Source organism: Zootoca vivipara, chromosome 16, assembly GCF_963506605.1.
Source record: "Zootoca vivipara chromosome 16, rZooViv1.1, whole genome shotgun sequence".
Taxonomy (NCBI): Eukaryota; Metazoa; Chordata; class Lepidosauria; order Squamata; family Lacertidae; genus Zootoca; species Zootoca vivipara.
The window spans coordinates 18,913,211-18,927,175 of NC_083291.1; the positions used below are offsets into that span (position 1 = coordinate 18,913,211).

Below are 13,965 nucleotides of genomic sequence, written 5' to 3' on the forward strand. Positions count from 1 at the left end.
TTCCTCTATCACTCTTATCTTATATCTCCACTCTTTATTTTTATAACCCTTCATATCTTTTTATTCTAAGCATGTGAGCATACCCTCTTTTAAAAAATATTTTTTTTATATATTCATCATAACTTTCCCATTCGCTTCTTAACTTTTGTTTCGGTTGATTTCTCAAGGCTACTGTTAGCTTGGCCATTAATAAATACTCACTAAGCTTGTTTATCCACTCTTCTTTCGTTGGTATTTTGGATGTCTTCCAATATGTAGCTATTAGAACCCTGGCTGCTGTGCACGCATACAAGAACACTGTCTTATTCTTTGGGGGGATCTCTTCACTTAATAAACCTAATAGGTAAATCTCTGGTTTTTTCTTTATCGATTTTTTCATCATTTTCTTTAATTCTTCATGAATCATTAACCAAAACTTTTTTATTACTTGACACGTCCACCACATATGTATAAATGTGCCAGGTTCCTGATTACATCTCCAACATAAATTATTTTTCAATTTATATATTTTGGCCATCTTTACAGGTGTTAAGTACCACCTAAAATACATTTTGATAAAATTTTCTTTTATGTTATAAGAAGCCGTAAACCTTATGTCCTGCTTCCACAATTTCTCCCATTGATCGATTTGTATTGTCTGACCGAGATCCTGGGACCATTTGATCATAGATTCTGTCGTCTCTTCTTGAAATAAGTCCCACCCCAGTAGTAGATTATATGTTCTGGATAGCAAATTACTTTTATTTTCAATGAATTCTCTTTCAAATAATGAATCTTCTTTTGCAAAACCTATCTTTTTGTCTGCTCTAAATATATTGACCAACTGTATATATTGCCAATTACTGATACCATAACATTTTAGTTCTTCATATGACTTTAATTTATACCCCTCATGGTGCTCTTCTATTAATTGTTTGTATATAGGCCATTTTATCTCAGTGGTTAATTTTTTGCGTGCATAAGCCTCTATGGGAGAGATCCATAGCGGCGTTTTCAATTCAATATACCTTTTATATTTGACCCATACCTTATATAGTGCCCCTCTTAATATATGGTTGGTAAATTCTTTATTTATTTTAGCTTTTCCGTAATTCAGGTATGCATGCCAACCATAGCTAGAGTTAAAGCTCTCAAGATCCAAAATTTTTGTATTTTCTAATTTCATCCAATCCCGCATCCATATTAAGCATTCTGCCTCATAATATAATCGTAAATTTGGTAGTGAGAGCCCCCCCTTTTCCTTCTTTTGTGTCAATAATCCAAATTTTATACGAGGTTTTTTGCCCTGCCATATAAATTTAGTTATGTCTTTCCTCCAGATATCGAAGCAATCCTCTTTTATTATCACCGGTATAGTTTGGAATAGGTAAAGCATTTTTGGTAATATATTCATTTTGATAACTGAGACCCTTCCCCACAATGATAAATGCAATTTGTTCCACCTATCCAAATCTCTTTTAACTTCTTTCCAAACTCTCTCATAATTATTTTTGAATAAATTTATGTTCTTCATAGTGATATCTATTCCCAAATATTTGGCTTTATTCACAATTTTTAACCCCACCTCCTCTTCTAATTTCTTTTGGTCTTTTTCCTGTACATTTTTTATTAATAATTTGGTTTTTTCTTTATTTAATTTGAATCCGGATACTTCCCCAAACTTTCTAATTACCTCCAATGCTTTGCTAATGCTCTTCTCTGGATCCTCTGTTGTTATTAGGATATCATCCGCGAAGGCTCTCACCTTGAAAATTTCCTTTCCTAGTGTGATTCCAGTAATTTCCTCCTCAGCCCTTATCTGATTCAGCAGTACTTCCAGTGATAAAATAAACAATATCGGTGAAAGAGGACACCCCTGTCTAGTTCCTTTTTCCACTACAAACCAATCTGTTTTATCTCCATTTATAATTATATTTGCAATTTGCTTTTGATATATTGCTTTAACTCCCCTACAATAATCTTCGCCTAGCCTTGCCATTTCCAAAACCTTATAGAGAAAGGATCTTGATAGGCTGTCAAACGCTTTTTCCGCGTCCACTAATACAAAACCCGCTCTTTTACTGGGTCTCAGTTCCAAGTATTCTATTAAATCAATAACTACTCTCATGTTAGTTTTTATATATCTTCCCGGTAGGAACCCTGACTGGTCTGTATTTATTACATCTTTCATAACCCTTTTTAATCTATCAGCCAGGATTCCCGCAAAGATCTTGTAGTCATTGTTTAACAGAGATATCGGTCTGTAGTTATTTACCAATTCTCCATCCGTTCCTGGTTTGTGTATTAGTGTAATAGTAGCTTCTTGCCAGGATTCTGGAATTGAGCCTTCTTTCATGATTTTATTCAGCAGGATTTTCAATGGCAATACTAGCGAATCCTCAACTTTTTTATAATGTATCGCAGCTAGCCCATCTGGGCCAGGTGCCTTTCCTATTTTCATCTTTGCAATTGCCTGATGTACCTCCATCAGCGATATTGGTTCGTTTAAATACTTCATATTTTCCTGATTTACCATGGGGATTTCCTTCCCTTGTAAATATTTCATTACCTCTTGTTCTGTCTCTTGGCCTTTGCTATATAATCCTTTAAAGAATTTTAAGAAACCCTCTTTAATTTTCTCCTCTGTATCTAGTACCTGCCCTCCATATACGATTTTATTCACATATCTTTCTTTCTGTTTTTTCTTTATTTGCCAGGCGAGCAATTTTCCAGGCCTGTTCCCGCTTTCAAATGTTTTTTGCTTCATCCACTTTAATTTATTCTCCAGCTCCTCCGACAAAAGTGTAGATAATTGAGACTGCAATAATTTGGCTTTGTTTTTTAATTCCTTATCTCTTGGGTTCTTATTTAATAGCCCCTCATTCAATTCTATCTCTTTCTGTATCTGTTTTAACTTAAGCTCCTTCGCTCTTTTTTGTATTATACTCTGTTGAATATAGAAGCCCCTTATGTATGCTTTCCCCGCATCCCAGACCGTTCTTATATCTATATCTTGTGTCATATTTATATCAAAATATTCCTTCATTCTTTTTTGTGCCTCTTTTACTATTTTTTCATCATTTAATAACCACTCATTCATCCTCCAACTTTTATTCCTTCTACTACTCCCTTTTAACTCCAGCTTCATCGGATTATGGTCTGTGATGGATTTTGGCATTATTTCAACTTTAAAAATTTTTGTCATTAAAACTTTTGAAGCCCATATGGCATCAATTCTGCTGCAAGATTTGTTAGCCTCCGAATAAAATGTATACTGTCGCACTTTATCATTTTTCGCCCTCCATACATCCTCCAAACCGTGGTCGTCCACCAGTTGGAAGAAGGTCCCTGGTAATCTTCCTGATTTTAATCTTGATTTAGCATTGTTTTGGGATCTATCCCATTCTACTGATGTCACCCCATTCCAATCCCCCATTAATATCATGTCATCATCATTATAATCATTTAACATCTTATGCAATTTCTCAAAGAAGGGTCCTTGCTTCCCATTTGGGGCATATATTCCTACTAAGAGTAATTTCTTATTTTCTTTAATTACTTGTACCCCCAGTATCCTTCCCTCTTGATCTTTAAATTTATATTCAGCTTTTAATTTGGGATTTATATACATGACAACTCCCCTTTTTTTACCTTATCTGAATTTATATATTCTTCTCCCAATCTTTTGTTAATCAAGATCCTTTTGTGTTTTTGTGCGATATGTGTCTCTTGCAGACAGATCACGTCCCATTTTCCCTTTTTTAATATATGTTCTATTTTGTTTCTCTTTTTCTTATCATTTAGGCCATTTACGTTCCAGGATATTATCCTAAGCTCCATTTCTTATATTCACTACAATCGAAGATATTTAATCACTTTATTTGAATACCTTACAGAATCACCAACAGAAATTCTAAACCAAAAGAAAGCAAAGTCACTTATAAAATGGTTCTTCGTTATTGTGTTCGTTTTACGTTGTCACCCCCAATCTCTCTGCCTCCTCCTCTCCTACTCCTTCCTCTTCCTCTCTTTCCGAATCCCCCTCTTCCCCCAGTTCCTTTCTATATGTTCTTCTAACCTTCTCCATCACATCTACTGATCTGATAACCTTCCTTGTGTCTTTAATGGTGAAGGACAGACCTTCCGGGACTAGCCATTTGAATCTAATACCTTTCAGTTTCAGCGCGTCTGTTAGAACCTTATATTTTTCCCTCTTTTTCAAAATGCGCTTTGGAATTTCTTTATATATGATTACATTGTTGCCATCTATTCTCAATCTCCGTTTTTGCAATATCTTATCCTTTAACAATCTGGAATTCAGATACACCAGACAATCTCCTGGACCTCTGTATTGTTTTTTCCCCTCCGGTCTTACTCTAAATATTTTATCCACATCCATTATCAACTCTTCTTCTCTTACTCCCAGCCATTCCGCTAATTCTTTTATCAATTTACTCATAATATCCTCTCCCTGCACCTCCGGAACGCCCCTAAATCTCAAAATTAACTCCCTCTGATACATTTCCAAAATCGCAATTTGGTCCAGGATATCTTCCTGGGCCTGCTTCAGTTGACTCATTCCCACATTAGTGGTATCTTGGTATTTCTTTAAATCTCTGTTCTCTTGCTGGATTTTCTTTGTAATATCTTTCATCATCTCCTCTTGTTTCATCACTTTTGTATTTACTTCCGCCACTGATTTTTCAGTCTCCATGTTTTTGATTGTTAAATCCTTTATCTGTCCTGATAAGTCCGTAATTATTTTCGAATTTTGTTCTATCAATTTGGAATTCTGTTCTATTTTGAGTCCCATATTGTCCAGCTTATCATTCAATGTTTTGTTCATATTTATTATCAGTTCTCTGATATCTGCATTATGGTCCATTTCCGGAGCGGATTGTCTTCTCGGCAGAGCCGCTGGGATCATCATTTGAGATTGTCCTTTTTTAGTTGATGTCATGGTTCTTCCTCTATATACACAATGTACAAAGTTAATCAGTTGCAGTCCCCACCCTATGTTGATCAATTAAATGCACCTTATCCTCCCCCCCTTTTTGAAGGTATCAAAATCCCCCCCACCGCTCAAACCAACAATCTCCCCCTTAAATCAAACCACAAATTTCATAATTGATCCAAGCTAATTAATCTAAATGATCCAATCTGATTAGTCTAATTGATCCAATCCAATTGATCCAATCAATTCAATTTAACCTTCCAAACTTTTAGCTTCTATAAAAATATAATAATTTTCCCTTTTATCGAATTAAAATTAATTATACACCTTTACTTATACACCTTGATTCCTGGGAGTTTAGGGGTAATTACACTCTTAGTTCATCCTTTCCATTCCACTATATGTAAAAAGAAAAAAAGAGAGATACATTCAATACATTAGATTCACTACATTCAGTTCATTTAATAACTCATTCAATTCCCTTGTCCCTCCACTGGGTGTCGCTATGAGAGCGTTTCTCCAAGTTTCTGTGAGATTCCTATTGCGTACGTTAGATGTCACTGTGGTTTCCTTCCAGGTCTGCAATATGTATAGACTCTATCGTTCCTCTGAGCAAGAAGAAGGCGGAAGTGAACTCAGCGTTTTTTAACTCTCTTTCGTCGCCATTAATCCTTTATTTATTTATTTTCTCGGCGATCTCCTGCGCTCTCCCTCGTATTCCTGATTTCTCCCCTCATCGATCCCGTCCTCTTTCTCCTCCTCTCGCTTTTCTATTTAGCTCTTGTTTTGATTTTATTTCGAGAGCCTCCTCGCTCTTTCTCTCTCCCCCCGCCTTCCCCGCTCTTGTTTACTGCTTTTTGCTATGGTACGCGTGCATTTCAGCATATATTTCAGCCTCCCTTGCGATCTCACAGTTCCTTTGCTTTGTATATATTTAACTATTAGTTTCTCTGCCTGGGTTTTAAAAAGCAGTTCTTTCAACACAGTTCTCTTTAAGCGTTGGGGGTTTAAATCCCCTCCTTCGCTTAATACTCTCCCCAGGCAGTCGCTTACTTTATCCTCCCGGTTTTGGACTTCTGCTCACAGCGTTATAAAGAGTGTGTATTTACCGATATGAAGATCTTCCTGCATTCCAGCCCATCGAGTAAACACGGAGCTCCGGTATGTTTTAAATCTTTTTTCAGCCGCCGTTTTCTCTTACTTCAAACTTATCTCTGGCCCCCTTTGTTCTCTTATAATGTATTTCCGCTTCTTAATTGAGTCTCTTGTTTGTGTTTATTGGTAGTTATAGCCTTATTTGGGGGCCAGCTAAGCGCGGCTTTAGAAACGGAGAGTTCGGCACCACTCACCAGATCGTCGCGGCGTCACTTGGCTGAGGCGGCCCTTCTTACATGCGCTGGGGGGGTCTTCTTCTCCCTTCCACTTTTCAGTGCCGGGAATTCAAGAACCCCTCGTTTTGCGCTGCTCTGGTCACCACTGGTCTGAACTGTCCTCTCAGACCTTTTTTGGGGGGCAGAAATTCGCCGAAACTGCCCCCCCAGTCCCCAGCCAGGAGCGGAGAAAATTTCCCTGATCTGCCTCGTGAGAGTGCCTCGCCGGAAGTCCTATATTTATATCTTTTAAAATCACTTTGAAAACAGCTTCTGGGACAGTTTATTATTGTTGCCTCGTAGACAAAGTGGGGAAATATCCTTGCTAGTTTATATAGGATGGACCGACGGAATGTGTGCAAATAATAACCGATTAATTGCCTAACCTTGTTTCAATGTTGCTCTATGATTGCAGCCCCAAATGCCTTACTTTATGGAAGTCCCATTGCTTTATCAGTTTTCTTTAGTTAAACTGCAGTCCCCACCATGGCCAAGAGCCTTAGGAAATGGTCGGGATGAATCCTGCGCTGCTAGAGGCTCCAGTTACATCTGTGGAAAGCTCATCCATTGGTAGTGGGGAATGGGATGTGTTGAGGGTCGCTGAGTCAAAACTTCTTTGGACTCCTGACACAGTATTAGAGTTGGAGAACAAAAAGCATTTAATTTAAATTGAAAAGCCAGAAGGAAAACGGAATTGGGAGAAAAATCAGATTTGAAATAATGAGCTTTTAAAATAAGTACTTCTGACTTTTGAATATTAGGTACTAGTTGGTGGGTTCCCCAATATTTCTCTACACACAGGAGTGCACTTCCCCAGCATTCTTTGAATAATCTCTCTGCTCCATCCACCAAATTCTGCTCAAATTATGTTTTGTATGTAGGTTTCCCCTCACAAGGCCTGATCTCTGTAAGAAATGGGAAGCTGCGGTTAAAAGGAAAAATTTCAAACCAACAAAGTATAGCAGCATTTGTTCTGAACATTTTACTCCAGATTGCTTCAAAAGAGAATGCAACAACAAGCTACTAAAAGACAATGCTGTGCCAACAATATTTTGCCATACAGAACCAAATGTGAAGGTAAGTGAGGTTTGTGGATCTTTTATAAAACTTCTATTCTTCACAGATGCGTTTGTTTATACATAAGCAGTGGTTCTTTTTCTAAGCAACAGATATTGTGTGAAGAGGAGAGCAGTTATTAATTAGCATTGGCACCAAACAGGAGAAGGCTGAATTGCTCAGTTCCTGCTTCTTGATATACCGTGTTTCTCATATTATAAGACACGTCTTATATTTATTTTTTCCTCAAAAAAACACACTATGGCTTATTTTCAAGGGATGTAATATTTTTTCCCTCCTCCTGCTGTTGCAGCCGGCATTGCTGCTGCGCCTATCACTATGTCTTATTTTCGGGGTGTGGCTTATATTCCTTGAATGCTTAAAAATCCTGCTATGGCTTATTTTATGGGTATGTCTTAAAATATGAGAAACAGGGTAGTAACTGGAATTGGCTCTCTACTCCTTTATTACTCTTTTCCATTTTTTTTTAGTTGTTGGGGCCTTCAGTGTAAAAATGTGAAAGTGGCTTTTTCATTAGGTTGCAACTTTTAAAGTGTTGTTAGCACTTTTAAACACTTGGTCCTACAAAAGTCTACACCCAATAAACTTGATGGCTTCCATAAGAGCTCGGAGAAAGTGAATGAGCTGTGAGCAGTGCTTCTCTTTTAGGGTGGTAATACTATTTGCTTTCCTCACCATTGCAACATACTGTCAAACTAAACATTTGACAGTATGTGTGGCTACAAAGTACCCCGTTTTGCTTTATGATTCCTGGAGAGGATCGCTGCTCCAAGCTACTCACTGTAAGGCCTGTAGCCTTGCCTGCCAAAGGTTCCAGGTTCAGCCAGGAAATGTCCCTGGTCTGAAACTGTCAGAGGGCCTGGTATGGCTACTCTAGAGTAACGACTCCAGCATGGTCTTTTAAGGTTTTTATTTAGTGCTGATTATTTACAGTGTTCAGAGCAGTAAAAATGCATCCTTAAGGTGAGGTGTCTGAACTCCCGAATGGCGATTGGCGCGTTTTCTTCCAGCACCACAGCTTTGGCAGACCCAACCTCTTCCCCCTACGTTTGCGTCGCAATTCGGGAGTTGGGGGAATTGGCCTCCCCCCTGTGCGTCCTACTTCCTGTCCCACCTGCGGCCTGGGCTCCACAACCTTGCCTGAGCCTCGGACACCACTTCCTGACTCTCCGCTGGAGGCAGAGCTCTCCTTACTCTCTCCCGCGCTTGGGGATGGGCTGGAACTTAAGATGGGAGGGACTTCCCTGTATCCCTCGTCCCTCACAGAAACATTGGAGACCTGCGGCCAGACAATGTAGACAGTACATAGACCGATGATCTGACTTTTGATAAAGCAGTTTTTGTATTGCATTCGTAAGCTTCAAACCTTCAGTAGGAGAAATGGGGAGATGAACTGCTGGGGGTGGGGGTGGGGGCAAGATGGTTTTCCTACTTCGAACTCAATTCTTAGTTGTAGGGCCGGGTGAAGTATCAATACAGTGTCCAAAATCAGTTTGAAGTCCACATTGCGGTAACAGCTTAATAGTATTCAACATGGCGATATACTGCAAATCACTGATTACTGTTGCCCCTGTTGCTCTGTACCAGGGGTCAGTGAACTTTATCAGCAGAGGCCCGGTCCACTGTCCCTCAGACCTTGTGGGGGGCCGGACTATATTTTGAGAAAGAAAAAGAATCCCTATGCCCCACAAATAACCCAGAGATGCATTTTAAATAAAAGCACACATTCTACTCATGTAAAAACACATGAGCTGATTCCCGGACCGTCCGCAGGCCGGATTTAGAAGGCGATAGAGCCACATCTGGCCCCCGGGACTTAGTTTGCCTACCCATGCTCTGTACTATAAAATATCAGTTGTAACAATATGCTAAAGGCAAGTAAAAATGTATCAGTTTTAGACTTCTAAGTAGTAGCAGTTGCCAGGATATTACCACATTCGCCTCTACATACTTCCACCCTTATTTCAGACATCAAATGTCAGTATATTGCTATGTTTAGCTGGTGAAATATCACGATGTTGAAAATCAGACGTTGCTCAGCCCTGCTTAGAAATTTAAAAGGAGGCATTCCTACGCCCACAGGAATATCCTCTATCCATGGATAGATTATTGCTTTTACAGCATAGCAGCATTCTCATCATCAGCACCATTTTTTGGTGCCCCTGGGAATTTTCTAATGGGGTTTATCACTCTTTCCCATACACCCTGAGAAGTCCCCGGGTTTCTACATGGTGCAGCAGGACAGGAATGTTTTGATGGTGTTTCCTGCTTGGCAGGGGGTTGGACTGGATGTCCCTTGTGGTCTCCTCCAACTCTATGATTCTATGACAGGGGAGCTGGTGTGTAAATAAGTGTTCAAGTCATTGTGGTGTGGATTAATCTATCCTTGGTGGTTACATTTCATATGTGGCTTGGTAGTGAGAAGAGAATGGTATCTTGTGGAAGGATAAGGCTTTTGTATCACTCCATGGGGGGGGGGGGGGAAATGGAAGATTGAGATGCTCAGATATATACCCAACTGTCTTTAAATAGTGTAAAAATGTATAACACCAAAACACAAATGGATAAAGTTATCAATCTCCTGTTAAAACTGGCTATTTAAATAGATACTTAACACTGGAAATTGTGAGATTGCAGTTTTCTTCAAACAAGCTATATTGATTAGCAAATTGTAGATGCTGCTTAAAAAAATTGCAGATGCCTTTAACAAAACAAATTTAAATGGTATGTTCTTGTCTTGTTGTTTTTAGTCTGAAGGCACTCAAGAACCACTTGAAGTACCCTTTCCCCCTTCTCCTTCACCTCCACCACCACCACCACCTCAAACTGATCCAAGACTAGTAGACCCCAGCATCGGATTATTAATGCCCCCGCTTCATACTCCCAATAATATTGCTGTTTTTTGCGATCACAACTATACTGTAGAGGATACAGTACACCAGAGAAAAAGAATTCAGCAGCTGGAAGAGCAGGTGGATAAGCTGAGGAAGAAGCTTAAGACTGCACAGCAGCGATGTAGACGCCAGGAGAAACAGATTGAAAAACTGAGAGAGCTTGTTCAGTTTCAGAAGGAAAAAGACACCCTGCCTGGCAAAGGTGAATATGTGATTCTGCCTAATGACTATTTTGAAATTGTGGAAGTACCTGCCTAGAAGGCTTATGTCTATATTTATGGGGCACTGCCAAATTGAGCCTCACCAGACTAACTCAGAAGTTCATTTTTAAAATGCAATGCTTTCTAGTTCTGTGAAGAAGATACTCCAGCCGTTAAGCATATTAAAAAATTGCTATATAAGAATTCTTTGACTTTCTGGCATTTTTATTTATCAGTTGCTCAATAATGATGGTTGCAGTAATTGCAGGAGGTGATCATTTCGTGCGAGGGTTCTGTTTCCGGCCCCCTATATATACATACTAGTTGTTGTTGTTTAGTCGTTTAGTTGTGTCCGACTCTTTGTGACCCCATGGACCATAGCACGCCAGGCACTCCTGTCTTCCACTGCCTCCCGCAGTTTGGTCAAACTCATGTTCGTAGCTTCGAGAACACTGTCCAACCATGTCGTCCCCTTCTCCTAGTGCCCTCCATCTTTCCCAACATCAGGGTCTTTTCCAGGGAGTCTTCTCTTCTCATGAGGTGGCCAAAGTATTGGAGCCTCAGCTTCAGGATCTGTCCTTCCAGTGAGCGCTCAGGGCTGATTTCCTTCAGAATGGATAGGTTTGATCTTCTTGCAGTCCATGGGACTCTCAAGAGTCTCCTCCAGCACCATAATTCAAAAGCATCAATTCTTCATGGATCAATACCTTGTCGTGGCGAAGGGGCTTGAATAACTCAGAGAAGCTATGAGCCATGCCATGCAGGGCCACCCAAGATGGACAGGTCATAGTGGAGAATTTTGACTAAATGTGATCCACCTGGAGAAGGAACTGGCAAGCCACTCCAGTATCCCTGCCAAGAAAACTCCATGGACAAAGACAACAGGCATATACATACTAGTAACAGACAATAAATAAGTCTTTACTCTCTCATCCCAGAGAGGGTTCTTTGCTTTCAAAGTCCTTGCTGTGCCAAAGCCCACAGGGCAAGTACTAAGTCCAGTTGTTTTCAAAGTACTGCAACTGTCAGAATTCTCTGAGTCCAGAAGTTTTGCAAGTTGTCCAACCTCTCTCTGACAAGCTCTTCTCAAAGTCTGTCATGTTTCCACAGTTCCATAGATTTCTCCAATGGCCTTCACAAGTCTCCACTAATCCCCAACAGTGAGTGCCATAACTTGAACCCTTTACATACCCAGCACTACATGCTAAACTTACCTGGTTACATGGATAAAACAGTCACAATATGCCTGCAGCTGCACATTTGTGCTGACTCAAGTAAATTAAACTTTTCTTCACTTTCCTTAGCTCTTACTCCCAGGGAAATGGGGTTGGGTTTGAACTGCAGTCCTGGCACAGTCAAGACACTTGTGATTGGTGTTTAAAGGTATGATGGAACAAAGAAGAAAAGGCAGTGTCAGGTATGTAGGGGGCAAGCCATGAAGGTCAAAACCAGCTCCAGTGCCAATAACACCTGTATACAAATCCCTTCTTTTAAGAGTGCTGCTTTAATGTGCTTTCTACAGCTTGCCCACATCAACAGATGCACTGCTGCATCTGCAGCCATTTAAGTTGTCAGTGTTAAGGGTAGCTCTGCGTAAAGCCTAACAATCCAGCCTCAAGATTATGGAGGCATAAATGACCCATTATACCCTGAGCAGATATACAGGCTCACAGTATTTTCACTAGAGCATATCTGGAAGGCATAGCTAGCCACTGCTCCAGTCTTGGACTGCAGGCACAGCTGATCACATGGTTGCAAATCTGAGAGGCTGAACGCTATGTGCAGTGGGTGTCCCTATCAAGTCATGAGACCTGCCAGCCATCACCCTCCCAAATCGGTTTAGGTTCATCTTCAGACAGCTCAACTTCATTTGATACTCAGAGTGGAGTAGATACTAGCTAAGTTACCAGCACTGCAGGAACTGGGTTAGTTGAAAAAGGGGTGTATTCGGCTGACATCAGCACACTGAGTGACACCAAGCTGGCACAAAATCTTTCCTAGCAGATCCATAAGCAGATTGAAAAAGTTAGGTAAGAGCGGACAGCCGAGACCCTGCAGGACATTACTGGATGTAGGGAAGAAGCAGATTGAAAGTTACCATTCTTCAGAAGAAAAAAGAAAAAAACAAATTATTCCCTCTCCCAGACAGCTTGCAAAGGAAGCGAGAAAGAGACGTCCGTAGCAAGAGTGTAGCCCCTTTGTCCCAAAAGATTGCAGTTGTGGCGAAAGGAAGATCAAATTCCAGCCAAATGACTGAAGAGGATTCTTGCGATCTGGATTCTTCAAGTGAAGAAAGTGATACCTTTTCTCATGATGACAGATCTGATCAATATGTTCCCCACAGGAAAGCAAATGTTTCTACAGGGGATAGTCTAGACTGTGTGGCTGATAGATATGCACCATGGCCTCTTCCCCAGTATGTTTGTCATTGTAAAGATGACCGGAGGGCCAGGTCTCCCCGAAGTATGAACTGTCACCCCCAGCGGCCCTGTTTCGTTCATAAACCGAGGGAAATGTGCTGTGCTAGGACTGCCAGCGATGTGAATATGGAAGAGGTCCTATCCTTGCTGCCAGGGCGCCAGCGAAAGACACGCCAGCAGCTTCAACGGGAAAAGGAGGCCGCAGTCACTCTCCAGTCTGCCTGGAGGGGTTGCCGAGTCAGAAGGGATATTGCCAAAATGAATAAGGCTGCCACCCAAATTCAGGCAGCTTTCCGAGGATACATGAGCCGGAAGGAATTGCCTCTGGGACTCTGCAGTTATGGCAAGACCAATCAACAAAAGTTGCAGAAGAAAACGAGAGCTGAAGACGAGAGCAAACCTTTTCCCGCACTCCTAGATTGTCTTCAGCAGTTTGGTTTGGTGTCTGGAAGAAAGCCTCCCGGCCAGAGCATTTCCCTCCCAAATGACAAGCCAAGGAACCATCCAAGAAACTTCATAGAAGACTATCCTCTTTTGAATCCGAATGTCACCTTTTTTGAAATTGAGTCCACCCTCAGACCCAACAGGGAAGTGTTCACATACACCTCTTTCAATGTCTTTGCCGCAGGAATTCAGGACCAGAGGTATGAGGATGCTGCCGCCACAATCCAAGCAGCTTGGAGAGGGTACCAAATCCGACAGAAAGCAAGGCCTATGACAGGAGAAGAAAAAAGACCCAGAAACCCAATCTGTTCTAACTTTGCCATGAAGAAAACCCCTTCCGAACACTCATTGCCAGGGCCGACTCTCAAGGGGACCAAGATCCGTCAGATCTTTGTTGCCAAGGCAGACCTCCATGACAGATGTAAAGGCACCCTCTCGCTAAGAGATGCACCGCAGATTCGAAATATTAATATATATGCAGTGGTAAAGGCCATGCCAGATTCTTCCCGGAAGCCAAACATATCCATACGGGTGCTGAGCCCAAATGCTGTGGTCCAGGGATATGAGAGAGATATGAGCAGCGGGGTGCAGGCTCTCTACACTGTCCAAAATAATAGCGCTTCAATG

General features: G+C 40.9%; 2 protein-coding genes across 2 annotated transcripts in view; one reads left to right on the forward strand and one right to left on the reverse strand.

The window, feature by feature from the left end:
• Positions 1–3,729: 3,729 nt before the first annotated feature.
• On the reverse strand, positions 3,730–6,533 carry LOC132591260 (uncharacterized). Its single transcript, XM_060269046.1, has 2 exons — positions 5,261–6,533; positions 3,730–4,949 (listed from the first exon to the last, which is right to left on the reverse strand). The coding sequence occupies exon 2, from the start codon at positions 4,937–4,939 to the stop codon at positions 3,950–3,952; it is 990 nt and encodes a 329-aa protein (XP_060125029.1). The 5' UTR covers positions 4,940–4,949; positions 5,261–6,533; the 3' UTR covers positions 3,730–3,949.
• A 657-nt stretch (positions 6,534–7,190) lies between these two features.
• Positions 7,191–13,965, forward strand: part of CHRNB3 (cholinergic receptor nicotinic beta 3 subunit) — a 31,790-nt gene continuing 25,015 nt past the window's right edge. Inside the window, exon 1 of the mRNA XM_060269044.1 lies at positions 7,191–7,380. Coding sequence (XP_060125027.1) covers positions 7,311–7,380 — 70 coding nt within the window. The 5' untranslated portion in view covers positions 7,191–7,310. The remainder of the gene's footprint in view (positions 7,381–13,965) is intronic.